At 41.3% G+C, this 14282-nt stretch overlaps 1 protein-coding gene across 5 annotated transcripts in view; it reads left to right on the top strand.

Moving 5' to 3' along the window:
* The window catches only part of dnajc6 (DnaJ (Hsp40) homolog, subfamily C, member 6), a 50014-nt gene that overhangs the window by 26136 nt on the left and 9596 nt on the right, over positions 1-14282 (top strand). For 3 of the 5 annotated variants that reach the window (XM_037770228.1, XM_037770229.1, XM_037770225.1), the window contains 13 exons: positions 1083-1132; positions 2509-2657; positions 4002-4124; positions 6312-6445; positions 7401-7595; positions 7823-7940; positions 9590-9669; positions 9896-10089; positions 11083-11109; positions 11978-12346; positions 12876-13019; positions 13517-13618; positions 14098-14235. In XM_037770228.1, the coding sequence (XP_037626156.1) occupies positions 1083-1132; positions 2509-2657; positions 4002-4124; positions 6312-6445; positions 7401-7595; positions 7823-7940; positions 9590-9669; positions 9896-10089; positions 11083-11109; positions 11978-12346; positions 12876-13019; positions 13517-13618; positions 14098-14235 (1823 nt within the window). The remainder of the gene's footprint in view (positions 1-1082; positions 1133-2508; positions 2658-4001; positions 4125-6311; positions 6446-7400; positions 7596-7822; positions 7941-9589; positions 9670-9895; positions 10090-11082; positions 11110-11977; positions 12347-12875; positions 13020-13516; positions 13619-14097; positions 14236-14282) is intronic. The other 2 variants (XM_037770227.1, XM_037770226.1) reach the window with 2 other exon arrangements.

The following is a 14282-nucleotide window of genomic DNA, read 5'->3' as shown; positions in this document are numbered from 1 at the left end:
GACATACTGTACATGATGCTGTAAGAAGAATCATAATATCCAAAAATGCATTTATGTGCAACACTACAGACTCACACACTCACACTTAGCGTGCTCTCGCTCCAAAGCAGACTAGTTGAGTAGCATTGCATTACATAACCAGGTCTAGGATTGCATTAGGGCCATATGGCACTCCTCCATGACCACACAGAGGTGATTGGCCCAGATCAGCCCTGCTTGGGGGATTTTCACAGTAGGCAACAAGTCAACTCAATCTGATGCACATTAGCCTACTAATGTGTTTTGCATGCAGTGCTGTGGGAAGTCGAGCCATGAGTTGCTGCTGCTGCTGCAGGGTAAAAACATTGTTGTATTCTCCAAATGAACCCACTCCACTCTGCACCTGCTTCATAGTGTCTCACGTTTTCACTTCCATGGTGCAGCAGTAGTGGAGTACTTGTACGTGTTTGCTCTACAGCTGTGCTCAGAGTTTTGAAAAAACAACCTCCATATGGAATAGCTAAATTTAGCAATGAAAGGCAATGATGCCCAATTGAAGTATTCACATATGGCATTCCTTTGATCCGGGGCCGTTCAGTGTGGTGAGCCTGAAAAAGACAACTTCCCCACAGCCAGACATGCGGAAGCTTCTGCTCCGAAGCCTGTTGAGTCTAATTACTTGGATATGCATGACATGCAGCAGGATGCACTGACAGCCAGAGGCAGATGGAGCAACCTTTTGGATGCTGGTCATGCATTGATCTCCTCTTTTTAATGATTTGGTATTTTTCAAGAACAGGGCATCTTTTGACTCTCATGACTAAAATGCTTAAATTGTCTGAAAACCATCAACACACATGACTTCTGTGTGACACCTGTAATACAACACAGAAGCAGGGTGGTTTTGTTTCACGAATACTGTGCAAATTTTAAAGATTTGTTGAGGTGTAGCCACATTCTTTGTGCTTGTAATATTGCTGAAGTTCCTCATAGTTTTGCTTGTAATTCTCTCTTCTTATTGCTCTTTCTTCTCTCATGTTTCATGAGAATTGCATTGAAAAAATATTTGAAAATAATCTTCAAAGTTTCTTTCTTTGTTCCAGGTACACTAAAGGGGAGCTGGACATTGCCTACATCACATCGAGGATTATAGGTAAACACATTTGGTTGTAGCTAATGGACTTTGTGTGCATGTGTGAGCTGTGTGTGTAGATGCACTCTAACATTGTCACCAGAAATAATGACTCAGTGTCCAAAAGTCACAAATAAAAAAAAACTTAATTTCAAAGATCCTGAAAAGTTAAAATCTTAAGTGATTCTTTATAACATTAAAAACTCACCCATGACTAAATAAGCAACAATCAAAGTACAAATGTGTGTTAAGTTATTATTTATTAAGAATTTAACTCACAAAAACTCAGCTAATTATCTCTCTTTAGGACTTTGTGGGTTTGGTTTAATTCGATTTGATTGGCAGTGACATAACAACCCAACAACTATCATAAGATTTAAATTCAAACATTTCTAAATCCTGATTGGTGCCTGGAAATACATGGCTGAAAATAGTATGTTCATGTAAGATCCCAATAGAGTCCAGGGATGACGTCTTTTTCAGGCCAACCAGGAAGTCAGCATCACTCTGTGGCAAACAAATATCTATGATACTTACACATTTTGTTCCGTAAGATCATTTTAAGAAGACTTTTACGATTTTTAAAGTGTGAATGCAATCGCCAGAAGTAAAAAGCTAACGTTAGGCTATAGATGGTCACATAAGACACATAAAAGCTTCGAAATTCACAAGTGGAATATTTACTGACGTATTTTACATCGTAGAATAAAACGTTAAAATCTCTTCAGCTTGTGTTAACCACAGACCTTATTTCAGACATCTAACTAAAAACCCATTCAAAAAACTCATTGACTTCCAGACGAGGGAACCTGAAGTGCTAAAATGCTGACTCATTTCCGGGTTTTAGGACTCATTCCTGCAGCACTCTATAAATCAGAGTAGGAAGCCATTATGAAAATAGCTTTCAGGGACTTTGAACTTGCAATGTAGAAAACTTTACAGATGAGATATATCTACATAATATAAGAGAATAAGAGTTCAGGTATGATCCGAAGACTGTATAAACATATAAGCATAAACACATTCAGATAAACAGCCACCTGCACCCTCAGCTTTCCCTCTGTTCTCATCTCTCATTCTCACATTGCTTCCAGCTTCACATGCTCATCAGTGTGGAGCAGCAGTGTGTCCTTTAGAGAACATAGTCGGCTGGACATTTGTCACCTGAGGGCTTCTATCCCATAATGCTTTGTGTGCTGAATGTGCTTGAATGTGGACCAACTCTCCACATTTCAAATTGTATTAATTTATTATAGAATAATTGTAGAGAAGGATACAAGATGGAGGACATTGTCAGAGTGTGAGTCTATCATATATATTATACAGTATGTAAACATCTGTACCAACAGTGCATGAAACTTTTCAACTCATCCTGAAACATGGATTTGTATTTTCAGTGATGACCTACCCAGCGGAGTCAGTGCAGATTGGCTACCAGAACCACGTAGAGGACATTCGCTCCTTCCTCGACAGCCGCCATGCCGACCACTACACTGTCTTCAATCTGTCACAGCGCAACTACCGCGGCGCCAAATTCTCCAACAGGGTGAGTGTGATACTGCCTTGTGAAGCTGCAGATGAGGCCATTATAGATTTATTAGTTTGTATCTAGTTGTTAGTGGTTGCTGCAACACTTTTACTCCCTGGATTATGACGACTCTAGAGTGAGATACAAGGACTTATTTACAGTTTGATGGCTATTTTTGGTCTGCCAGCGTTTTAAGTGGGAACTGTCACTACATCTGCTCATAAACTATGGAAGCAACCAGAGAGGAGCCTCTAATTAGATTTCCCCAATTGGACCCAGGCTACAATAAGTATTTTTTTTTTTCCACTGGAGCAAATCGTCGAGCAAGCATCACCCAACTCTGCAATACCCAACACCTCTACAAAACATTTTAGCATCTTTCTTATTGTTTTAGTTTTTACGGTCTGCAACTTTTGGTTCACCTTCAGAGCTTTTATCAGCGTCACAGCTTTTTTCAGATGCCCAGATAAACCTGTGATAAACCCACTTTATTACGAGGCATTATTACTTTAAAGATACACTCTGTGATTTTATTATAGAGCCCCATAGCATCCCCAATTAACTAATTTTCTTCCAGCTAACAGTTTTTATATCAACATCAGGGAGTGTACTTTTGTATAAATAGTATGTTTTTTGTTGCTATTTTTTAATCTTCAAGAGTAACACAGCAATGATTCAACATGCATCATTTAAATTCTTCACCACAGCAATAATCCCTTGTGACCAGATATGTCTCTAAATAAAAGATCTAATGTATGGGTCACTAATCCAAGTGTCCCAGCTAAATTACCATTTAAAAAAGATTTTAATCTGAATGCTCTATTTATTCTATTTTATTCCATCTTCTTTATGGTTTTGATGACTAATCTCAGCATGGAGTCGGTGGCTCATGTCATTCAGCACTCTTGCACAGCTGGATTTGGATTCAAGTGGGAGGCATATGTGGGTTCTCTATATATAAAAGACTGCCACCCTCCGGCAGAAACAGCCAAGGAAGCTGAAGAGTGGAGCTGCGGAGTTAACATGCCCGAGATGGCCCCCTGTCTGCTTGCGGAGGTCGCTGTATCTCTAGCAGATGACTCATCATGGCAGCAGCTGGTGTGTTGTGTTGCTCTGTTGCTGCAGTGCTGTTGCTAACCTACACCTCTCCTTTCTCCTCCCCTCCTGATTTCTTTTGCTTTCCTCTGTTTCTTCACCTTTCTTCTTCTCTCCCCTGTCTCTCTGCCTTCATTTGCTCTTTTCCTTTTGCCCTCTGCCTCTTCTCTGCTCTTTCTCTATGTCTGGCTCTGTCTATTTCTGTGTCTCTCCCTGTTTTCGTCATCCCTCCTCCCTCTCTTATTTCCTGCACCAACTCCTTTCCAGGTTTCAGAGTGTAATTGGCCTTCTCGCCAGGCTCCCAGCCTCCACAACCTGTTTGCTGTGTGTAAGAACATGCACAACTGGCTCAAACAGAATCCCAAGAATGTGTGTGTCCTCACCTGCTCGGTAAGAAGACGCTCATCATATTCATCCTCTATTTATTTTTAATTGATTGTCTCATATAAATTGTCCTTTATTTTGCACATAGACTGTATAAGTAAAGATGGACGATAAGACAGCTCGCAGATCGCCCCTTGGTGGCTGGCTGCAGTATATGTCATAAGTCCCGCCCCCCCAATGTTGAGACATGGGTCAAGCTAAAAAGTCAAAGTACACGTCAAATACATTTTTCCCAAAGACGGTTTCTGTCATTTTAGGTAGTTCTTATCACGCTGATGTATGTTCAAGTGTTAATTTTTCTGATAAGTTTGGATTTAATTAGTTATTTGATGCTTTAAAAAGGGGGAAAAAGGCCCTGAGACGTAATGATTGACAGCTGCGGCTGTGGCTGCGGCTGTGGCTTCGGCTGTGGCTGCGGCTTTGCTCAGCTCGCGATTGGTTCAGGCGGATGACCTCGATACTGCGGCTCCACCGCCCAATCACTACTGCAAAGACTGGCTCCAAATGATGTCAAAATCTTAAGATGGCAGGTCCCGTATCTGGGATATTTTGGAGGAAGTGGAGACACGTCGTCCATCTTTATATACAGTATGCTTTTGCACCTCTAACCTTGTGCTGCCATGTTTCATTCAGTTTACTGTGAAGTGAAGGCACTTTTAATGTGTAGGGGCCTGTTTTGATTGTCCCACAACACAGTTGAGTTTAATTGACCCACTTTTAAGACACAGTACTGGAAAGATGCTGCCAAAGGACAAAATCAAATATACTCAAAGATTTGTCAGCTTGGCCGTTGCATCAAATAAAAGTGCTTTTGAGAAACTTTGAGAAAGTCCTGATCCTAAAAATCTCTAACCCTCACGGGGGAACAGTATCTCAATACTTTTAGTGTTTTGTACTGTTTAGTGAATGTGTAACAAAACTGTCAACCTCTTGTTTATATGAGTAAAAACTAAGATTGCAAGGTGATCTTCCCACTTTCCCTCAAATGAAGGCTACAAAACCACGCAGGCAAGGAATCGCCACAAGGAAAACAAACCCCAAAGCTCTTCCCTATTCCTCTCCTCCCACTGTTGCCAACCCTGGATGTGGCAATGTTGGTGTGCCTTGTTTTTATTTCAAGTACAGTAAAACCACAGCTTGGAGCTTGTCAAACTGCTCTCATTGTTTCTGTTTAGTTCCTATCATTCCTGTCAGTTTCTCCACCTCTGCTGTTGGTCTTTGCACTGAAAAGAGAAATGAATGTCCCTGACAAAGTAAAAGAGAAGAGCATTTAAGTCCCGCATGTTGGCATTGGAGGTTCGTATTCAGTTAAATTGTGGATGTGAGTCATGTTTCAGTATGCTGGTCATATTTTTGAGTTACTTATTTCGGTGTCTGTGTTTGTTAAAAAGAGATATTACAGTTTGAGAGGTAGATAAAGAACTCTTCTCATCCTAGATACATGTGTTTTGCTCGACAGTCAGTTTGGAAAACTCAAGAAAGTTTCCTTCCTCATCAACCAGATGCACTTTTAGTACTCCTATTGCAATGTCAGGCATATTTCAAGAACAGGTAAAACGCTATTACTAATGTTTTGCAATACAATCACTACTGAAGTATTTGGTGAAACTGGCCTTTCTGTCAGTGACAGCCACACTGTACACTGTGGAGCCTGTTATTGCCAAGTCACTGTGGTTTGGCTGTGGCTTGGCAAACTGCTGCATCTTGCATAACCTCCACCAAACGGTCCCTTTCTAAAAAAAAAAAAAAAAGAGAAAAAAAAGTTTGGATCACATGAATGTTTTTGTCTTCTTGTAACCTGAGATTAACTCTGAATACATTTACGACAGTGAGCAAATATCTTGACTGCCGTTATTTTTGGCCTGTTTGGCACATGACTTCATCATCAGACATTTCCATAAACTTACATATGTAATGACCTTCTTTGAGCTATGACTTGTAGTAACACAGTTCATCTTAGAGCTGGAGTTACACTGCAGATATACAGCGAGCATTCACAAAGTTTGAGTCACTGTTGCAGTTGCTTGAGCTACACATGTTCACACTTGCGACTGTCATTGCTGCGATGCTGAGATGTAAATGGAAGCAGTGAAACATGCATTGCAGACAAATCCAAAAAGTTCATTAGTGAAGCCTTAAAATAAAATGATTACCCAGTATTTCATGAGGTGTCCTTTGCTGTGTGTTTTTTAGGATGGTCGTGCTCCCTCGGGTGTTTTGGTTTGTGCCATGTTCTGCTTCTGCCACCTCTTCAACAACCCGGTTCCTGCCATGCAGCTGCTCAGCGCCAAGAGACCAGGCTCCGGCCTCTGGCCCTCCCACCGCAGGTTTGTAACCCTCAACATGTGTGTGTGTGTGTGACGGAGAAAGAGAGGATGGGAAAATGGCATCTACAGATGTCACACACTAGATGTTTAGACTTCAATTTGGCTTGAGGCCCTTTTCTTTCCTGTGTCTTCTCTGCCATTTTCCATCTAATAAAGCTGCCAGAATTAAACACATTTACATCATCAGCGGGTTCCACCATTAGCCATATTTATTCTCATATATTTTCTAGCAAAATAGCATAATTTCAGACCATTTGCTGTAGTAGGGCATAGGCTAATCAAAACATAAATAGTGCAGCCAGCAGTCCTAATCATGAATCTTTGGCTGCAGTCCCTTAAGGATGGACATTTTATTACCCTGCCAGCCAGTAGATGTATTATTTATCAGTCCTTGTTAAAGCATCTAACAACATCCTTCATGAGTTTTAGTGCAAGTTTATTGAGAGTATATGGAAGTTACAGCAATAACATAATCTTTATCATATCAGGCTGTTCTTATACACCGTTCGTACCTACAAAAGTAATGCACTGTAGTTCATATATATCCCACAAAATCAATTTGTGTGTATTCACGTAATTGTGAACCAGTAAGTATAAAGAGCAGCAAACAGGAGGAGGTTGGTGTAGATGGGTGGGTCAAAAAACACTGAACTCTCGCCCAGGAGACCGGTGTTCGTACCCCGTGTGAAACCAAAAGTCAACGTTGATTTATTTGTCACATAACTTACTTAAGTTACGCCACTTCAGAAGTTATTTTAACCCAAACCACAATCTTTTCCTAAACCTAACCTAAGTTGTTTCCTGTGAAGACGGAAGTTTATTTTGAAAAGACTGTATGCATGTAACAAGCGGAAATTGACACATGTTGCTGGCTCGCAGGAAAACGAACAAAAAAGAATGAGTGACTTTTTCAAAAACAGGATAAAAGCGGTTATCTTTCCTCCTCTCCATGCAGGTACATCGGCTATGTGTGTAGCATGGTATCAGAGAAGCCCAGCCTACCCCACTCCAAGCCCTTGATGATCAAGGGTCTCACCATGAGTCCGGTCCCCTGCTTCAACAAGCAGCGCAGCGGCTGTCGGCCCTTCTGCGACGTCCTCATCGGAGAGACGAAGATCTTCACCACTGCACAAGAGTACGAGAGGATGAGGTAAAGGGCAGCGGTAGCTTATCTGAAGTGTGTAAGCCTCAAAACGAAATGGTGTGATCAAAGGGTCTGAAACACATTGTGCTTTTTTCTCCTCATTCTCCACTTCCTCTCTCTCTCTGCAACTTTTCACTTCATTATTTTTCTCCCGATTGCTGACCCATTTATTCTTTCCTCCTCTGCCCTCATTTTTGTTTTGTCTCTCCCTCCCACACACTCTGCATGACCAGAGAGCACAGGGTCCAAGAGGGCAAGGTAGTCTTCCCTCTGGGTGTGAGTGTGCAAGGAGACGTCGTTGTTTCAGTCTATCATATGAGGTCAACCATCGGGGGACGTCTGCAGGCCAAGGTAAACTTTGTGTGCTCTATGCTGTGTCTGCTACGAAATCTTTTTACTGAAATAGTTAAGTCAATTTTATTTATATCGCCCAATATCATAAATCACAAATCTGCATCAAGGGGCTTTACAATCTGTAGAGCATAGAGCATAAAGAGCCAATATTCGTTAAGGAACCAAACTACAAACCACGTCTGTGTACTGATTAACTCAACGTCTCAATCAAACTTGATAAAAGAAAGATGTTGCACAATGACAATGTTGGAAAAATCTTGTTGGCACAAGATCATATTGATTTATCAGTCATCAAACAGCCTCAGGGTGTGGCTGCTTATTTTAGTATTTGTGCATCTTAAGTCCAAACACAAAACCACAAACTGTCAGGAGGAAAGGAGTAGCAACACGTTGGAGACAGGTTTTTCATCTACTGACAAGCCTAGTTTATGGAAATATGTGGTTTTTACAGCAGCACTGGGAGAAAGAGACTTTTTATATGTAGTTAGCACTAAAATGAAAACTCTTTGTCAAGTCATCTTTCAATTATTGTAGTTATCGTATCATTTTACTTTCAACAGTATATTTGCTGATATATTGGTTTAAAGGTGTATGCCCCCCCAACATTTTCTTCATAGGTTTTAATTGCATTGTAAAAGTGTGTGTGCATGCAACTACAGCTTTTTACAGTAGGCCGAGGTCAAAGGAATAAGCTACTTAAATCTAACTGACATTTTAGGAAATAACCTAGCAGCTCACCTTCTTTTTCAATTACTGTAAATCCATTCAGGTAAATGGGTTAAAGTGGACATGTTCACAACCCGTCTCTTTACAGTCAGATTTTTGATCCCCCTTAAACACCACTAACTCTATTGAGTCTATATTCCAGAAAATCAGCTGATATATAAAATGCTGTCAAAGGAATTTTGGCAAAAACTATGAAAGCAGACTTGTAGTGATTCTTAAAGAGGACCTATTATGCTTTTGTGCTTTTCCCCTTTTCTTTAGAGTGTTATATAGTTTTTCTTGCATGTAAAAGGTCACCAAAGTTATAAAGCCCAAAGTCCACGTCAAAGAGAAACACTGCTCCTGCTGTACAACAGCAAGAAAGAAACCTTATTAAAATCCTGCCTTTTCTTCTGTAACGTGGTGATGTCACCAAGTAAACCATTTGCATAATTCCTGCCTAGCGGCTAGTTTGGCATGCCCTCAAACAATGCTAGTTAGAGCGGAGCTTAAGCGGAATTCAAAGAGTTTGGTTTTGGTTGACCAATTACAACAGAGTGGGCCAGCTGACCAATCTGAGCAGACTGGGCTTTTCGGGAGGTTGGGGGCTAAACAGAGCGTTACAAACAGAGGGTGAAAGAGGTGCTGCTGCACAGCCAGTATGAGAAAAGTAAAGTGTTTTTTTAACATTAAAGCATGTAAACATGTTCTAGTGGAAACCCTTAAAAAGTATGCACCTGAAAATAAGCATAATAGGTCCTCTTTAATGACGGCAAAGCCATTTCTCTTTGACTGAACAACACATAGTCCAACAGCAAGTTGTGCTTACAGTTAGGATAATTATACAGTGAGAGACTACAGTACATTTGACTTGATACACTTTGGTATAATAAATTGAAATATCACATGGTCCAAACTTACACTTTTTATCTTGTTATTAGGTGTCCAACACCCAGATCTTCCAGATCCAGTTCCACACTGGCTTCATTGCTCCTGGTTCCACTATGTTAAAGTTTAACAAGTAAGGACATGTCTTCTAGCATATTTAATGTCTTGTGATCGACCGCCCTGCTGATCCCTTTACAATTTATATATCTTAGTACTGTCCCAACAACATGAAAATACAATGAGTTCAAGTAATTGTTTGAAAGACTGAAATCAGGATTTTCAGAAACACATATTTTAAACAATCACAATTCTGGTCTGTGTTGCCTCTCACTATAACACACATGCATTTTTCCTCTCAGACCAGAGCTGGATGCATGCGACTCTCCTGAGAAGTATCCCCAGCTTTTCCATGTGATACTGGATGTGGAGGTGGAGGGGATGGACAAGCAAAAAGACCTGACGCCGCCGTGGGAGCAGTTCCCCTGTAAAGACCTCAACCCCAGCGTGCTCTTCTCCTGCCACCAGGAGCACCAGGACGCACTGGCTATTGCTGGTACTGTGGGGACAGATGGGTACACTGGGGACAGATATGACACACACACTGCCTCTGCTAATGTGGACTGCTTTTACATAGGCTTAATCCATAACATACTGTACTGTACATCACACTTTTTCTGTCTGAATAGGTATCCACTACCATACTAAACTTCTGTCATGAAGAGAGCCTAAGTCACGCCCCTTCCAGTGGACCCTATGCAACCTTATTTCGGAAAAAATATGAACGATAGTCAACGGCGACAGATAAATGTTTTTTTGATCCAGTTTGAATTGCGCCATGAATCACACATATGATGTTTGTCAGTTTAAAAGATAATTTTGCAAGTCAAGAAAGTCGCAGTGGGAAAAAGTATTTTTGTGCCCAAACAGCAACCGGCGCTCTTCCTGGGGGCTTGGCCTATGCAAAAACACATTCACACATGCTGACCATAGACTGTGGGCCTAAATAAAGATGGACGACGTGTCCCCACTTCCTTCCACCATACAGAAGTGAAGCCAAAATATCCCGGATACGGTCATTTGGAGCCAGAGTCTGCACGTTAGTGATCGGGCGGTGTAGCCGTAGTATCAAGGTTACCCACCCGAACCAATCGTGAGCCGAGCACGGCCAAAGCTTGTCAGCGAGAGAGACTCACAGCTGCCAATCATGATGCCACACCCCCTTTTTAAAGCATCAAATAACTAATTAAAACCAAACTTATCAAAAAAATGAACACTTGACTCCATCAGCGTGATAAGAACTACCTAAAATGACAGAAACCATCTTTGGTAAAAATGTATTTGACTTAAACTTTTTAGTTTGGTCCATGTCCCATCCATTAACATGGAGGGATTGGGCTTTATGACCTATACTGCAGCCAGCCACCAGGTGGCGATCAAGATTTTTTGGCTTCACTTTTAGGGAGTTGTCATGTCGTCATCCCTCCTTCATCTCCTTTACATACAGTCTACACACTAATGAACTAACTCTCATTTTTGTTCCAACAAGATGAGATGGAGGGATTGGATCTGGAGGGTAAGACAGTAGAGGAGACCACAGACCTGTTAGAGAAGTTACCCAGGGATTGGTTCAATTCAATCATACTCTCCCCAAAATGTAGAGAGAGCATTGAAACTATTGACGGATAAATCTTCTATTATTGGAAAACCACCTGGCTGTTTCCATTCCTGATGTGTATTGATTGAATTGAAATGAACCCCATCCTTGTTATGCAGTGATATATCATTTTGGTAGATGATTTTAATCTGTTTCCGGCAAAAATACCAATCGTCTGGGGACTTGAATAAATTGCTAGTGTAAGTAATTCCCCTGATATCCTACAACAGCAGACCCATGTATATTTCCTGGGAATAAAGCACATAATCCCAATAACTAAACGAAGCAAGGGGAAAAAGTGTGCAGTTATAAGTGGTACAAAATGTTCTACCAAAGTGAAATATTGCTCTAGATTAATACTAGCTGAGGTTTATAGTCATACTGTACATCCCTTCCCTTCTTTAAAAGCATACTGTATATTTTATTGATTGGACCCATACATTAAGATTTATCATGCTGTTTTAGAAATGATCTCCTCTAATCAGTCTAGCTAAGAGCAGCTATCAGTGGCAAACTGCAGAGTGTGCAGCTTTTTAGCACACAGTGCAAAGAATCAGGAGAAAGCTGGTGCTTGTAGCAGAGATGACCTACTGTACGTAGTTGCACATTATTCCCTCCTTTTTTCTCTTAACCTACTCTGTGTTTCTGTCTGCTTTGCCCCAATTAATTTCCTTTGTCTGCGTTATTTCTCTTTACTTTGCGTGCCTCTGTCTCATTTGGTAATTCACTGCATTGTCTCTTTGTTTCTCTACCCCGTTCCTTCTATTTCCCTCTCACCCTCCTGCAGAGCCAAGTCGGCCCCACGGAGGTCCAGACGGTCGGGGCCACGGCGAGGAAAGCGAGCCCTCGGACGATGAGATGCTCTCTCTCTCCAGCCAGCGAAGTAACGCCAGCACGGCCCCCCAAAGACCCGACCCCCCTGCTCAGACGCCTGCCGCCAACGCACCCGCCGAGGAAGTGGATCTTCTCGGCCTCGACGGGGAGGATGTCAACCGTCCTTCATCTCAGCCCCCGTCTGCTGCAGCCGCATCCACTGACCTCCTGGGCGACTTGTTCGGGGGCCCACCCCAGCCAAGCAGTGGGGCGTCGTCCGCCCAGTCCACACCACATAAAGTAGTCCCAAACACTGCCTCGCCATGTCCCTCTCCTGCGCCAGGTGAGGCCTTGAGTAAAGATTATTTTAGTTCATATTTATTGAAATATAAATGCATAAAAATGGCAAGAAGGCAACATTATGCTATCCACAAATTCTCATACCTGGGTCACGAAAATGTAGAGATCTGAAAAATGGGTCATAGGCCACAAAAGGTAAAAATCACAATCATTATTTTTTTTTAAATTATTTTAGAGAAATAAAGCAAATAGTAGTCCTTAAGGAAATTAAAAATAATATAATTTGTGATATTTCACAATATGTAATGCAGTTAAAAATCAAAGATATACTGTGAAATAAAAATGCTAGATAACATAACATCTAGTAGTCGTAGTTTTCATTTCGGCATGTGGAAAACCAGTTAGGATTATATGAAAATATATCATGTAAAGAAGCCCAGTGTCTCTAAACATTCTGTAATGCAAAAGTGAAGAAAATGAAACAACTTTTAAAAAAGGTAAAAAATAATTTGGCCATGTAATTTTCTAAAGTAAGACAATAACACTGGTGGCTATGATTGTTTTTCCCTCAGCGTTTGATCCCTTTGGGGCGGGTCCCATGCCGAAGCCTCAGGACATGATGGGTTCGTTCCTTGGACCAGGTAACGTTGGGCAGCCAGACCCCTTCCTGCATGCTACTCGCTCTCCATCACCCACCCTGCAACCTACAAGCTTGGGTAAGGCATGCTTCTGCTGCACACTCTCAGCATTTTACAAGAGTCCATATCAGGGTAAGGCACGTTAACACATAAACATGTGTTTGTCTGTGCGCATCAACTCTGATTAAAACTTATTTTTTTCTCCCCAAGATTCATTAGACTGCGCTGTGTTTTTAATATCTGGTTCCTTTCTCATATTTTTGTGCTTTACTTATTGCTTACTCACATGCCGGCCATTTTTCAATTGCTGCTGTATGTTTGGAAATGAATGGGTTTGCATGATGAATGATGAGCATTTGCAGCCCGTCTGATTAGTATCGCATAGATATTGCACAGGCTTGATATTTCACCCCCAGCATGAATCATTCAACCATCAACTAACAACATTTTCAGACATTTCTTAAGACTTTCCACCTTTACACAGCAGTGTGTGCACAATAAAGCAAGGCAGCAACAAAATTATCAGTTTGCCTATTAATCAGTGGATCATGCTAATTTTAAATGTGCTTCAATAGGCCGGAGTTCCCCCGTCCCGCCCGCCAACCCGACCGTCAACATTCAGCAGCAGAACGCAAAGGGAGGATGGGACTGGAACAGACCCGCTACTACGTGCCCAGGTAGAAACCAGTAACCCAAACACTTACATAAACGCAAATGGCAATGAATGTTTATCTAATACTTTAATCGGAGAAGCCAACTATACAATTTGTATGTATTCACATTAGTAGTTGATGTTTAATGTTTAATGTTTGCGTTACTTTAGTGAATCAATTGCAGCATAGCGCCATCTCCCAGAAGTCCATTCAGTTTCTGTGGTTCAGTGTCACAAGAGTTGACAGGAATTGTGCTGTCTCTTTTTTTACAGTTGTGATATATTTTAGCTAAAGAAAAATATAGTTTCAGTTTAGTTTTAGTTTGTCTATATAGTTTTTATTTAGCTTCAGTTTACTAAATGTATTTTTCATGTTTCAGTTTTATTTTATTATAATAACCCTGGTGGGAGCTGGTGGAACTAAATGTTGACTAATGAATGACTAAAAGAACTATGTAAAATATAGGGCTCAAAAATATATGCATTATTTGATGGTTTATCCAGGAGCAGGCTTTGGTATGGGCAGTCGGTCAGCCACTACTAGCCCCACAAGCTCGGTCAACAGCACCCCCACCCACCAAACCAAGCCAAACAACCTGGACCCGTTCGCTGACATCGGCAACCTTGGGGGAAGCCTTGGAGGTCAGTCACTCGCCGTTTTCTGAAGCACATGAATTGAGTTAGAGCTG

This window comes from Sebastes umbrosus, chromosome 5, assembly GCF_015220745.1.
Source record: "Sebastes umbrosus isolate fSebUmb1 chromosome 5, fSebUmb1.pri, whole genome shotgun sequence".
NCBI classification, from domain to species: Eukaryota; Metazoa; Chordata; class Actinopteri; order Perciformes; family Sebastidae; genus Sebastes; species Sebastes umbrosus.
The sequence above is the reverse complement of the archived record's forward strand: the minus strand, read 5'-3'. Positions and strand labels throughout refer to the sequence as shown.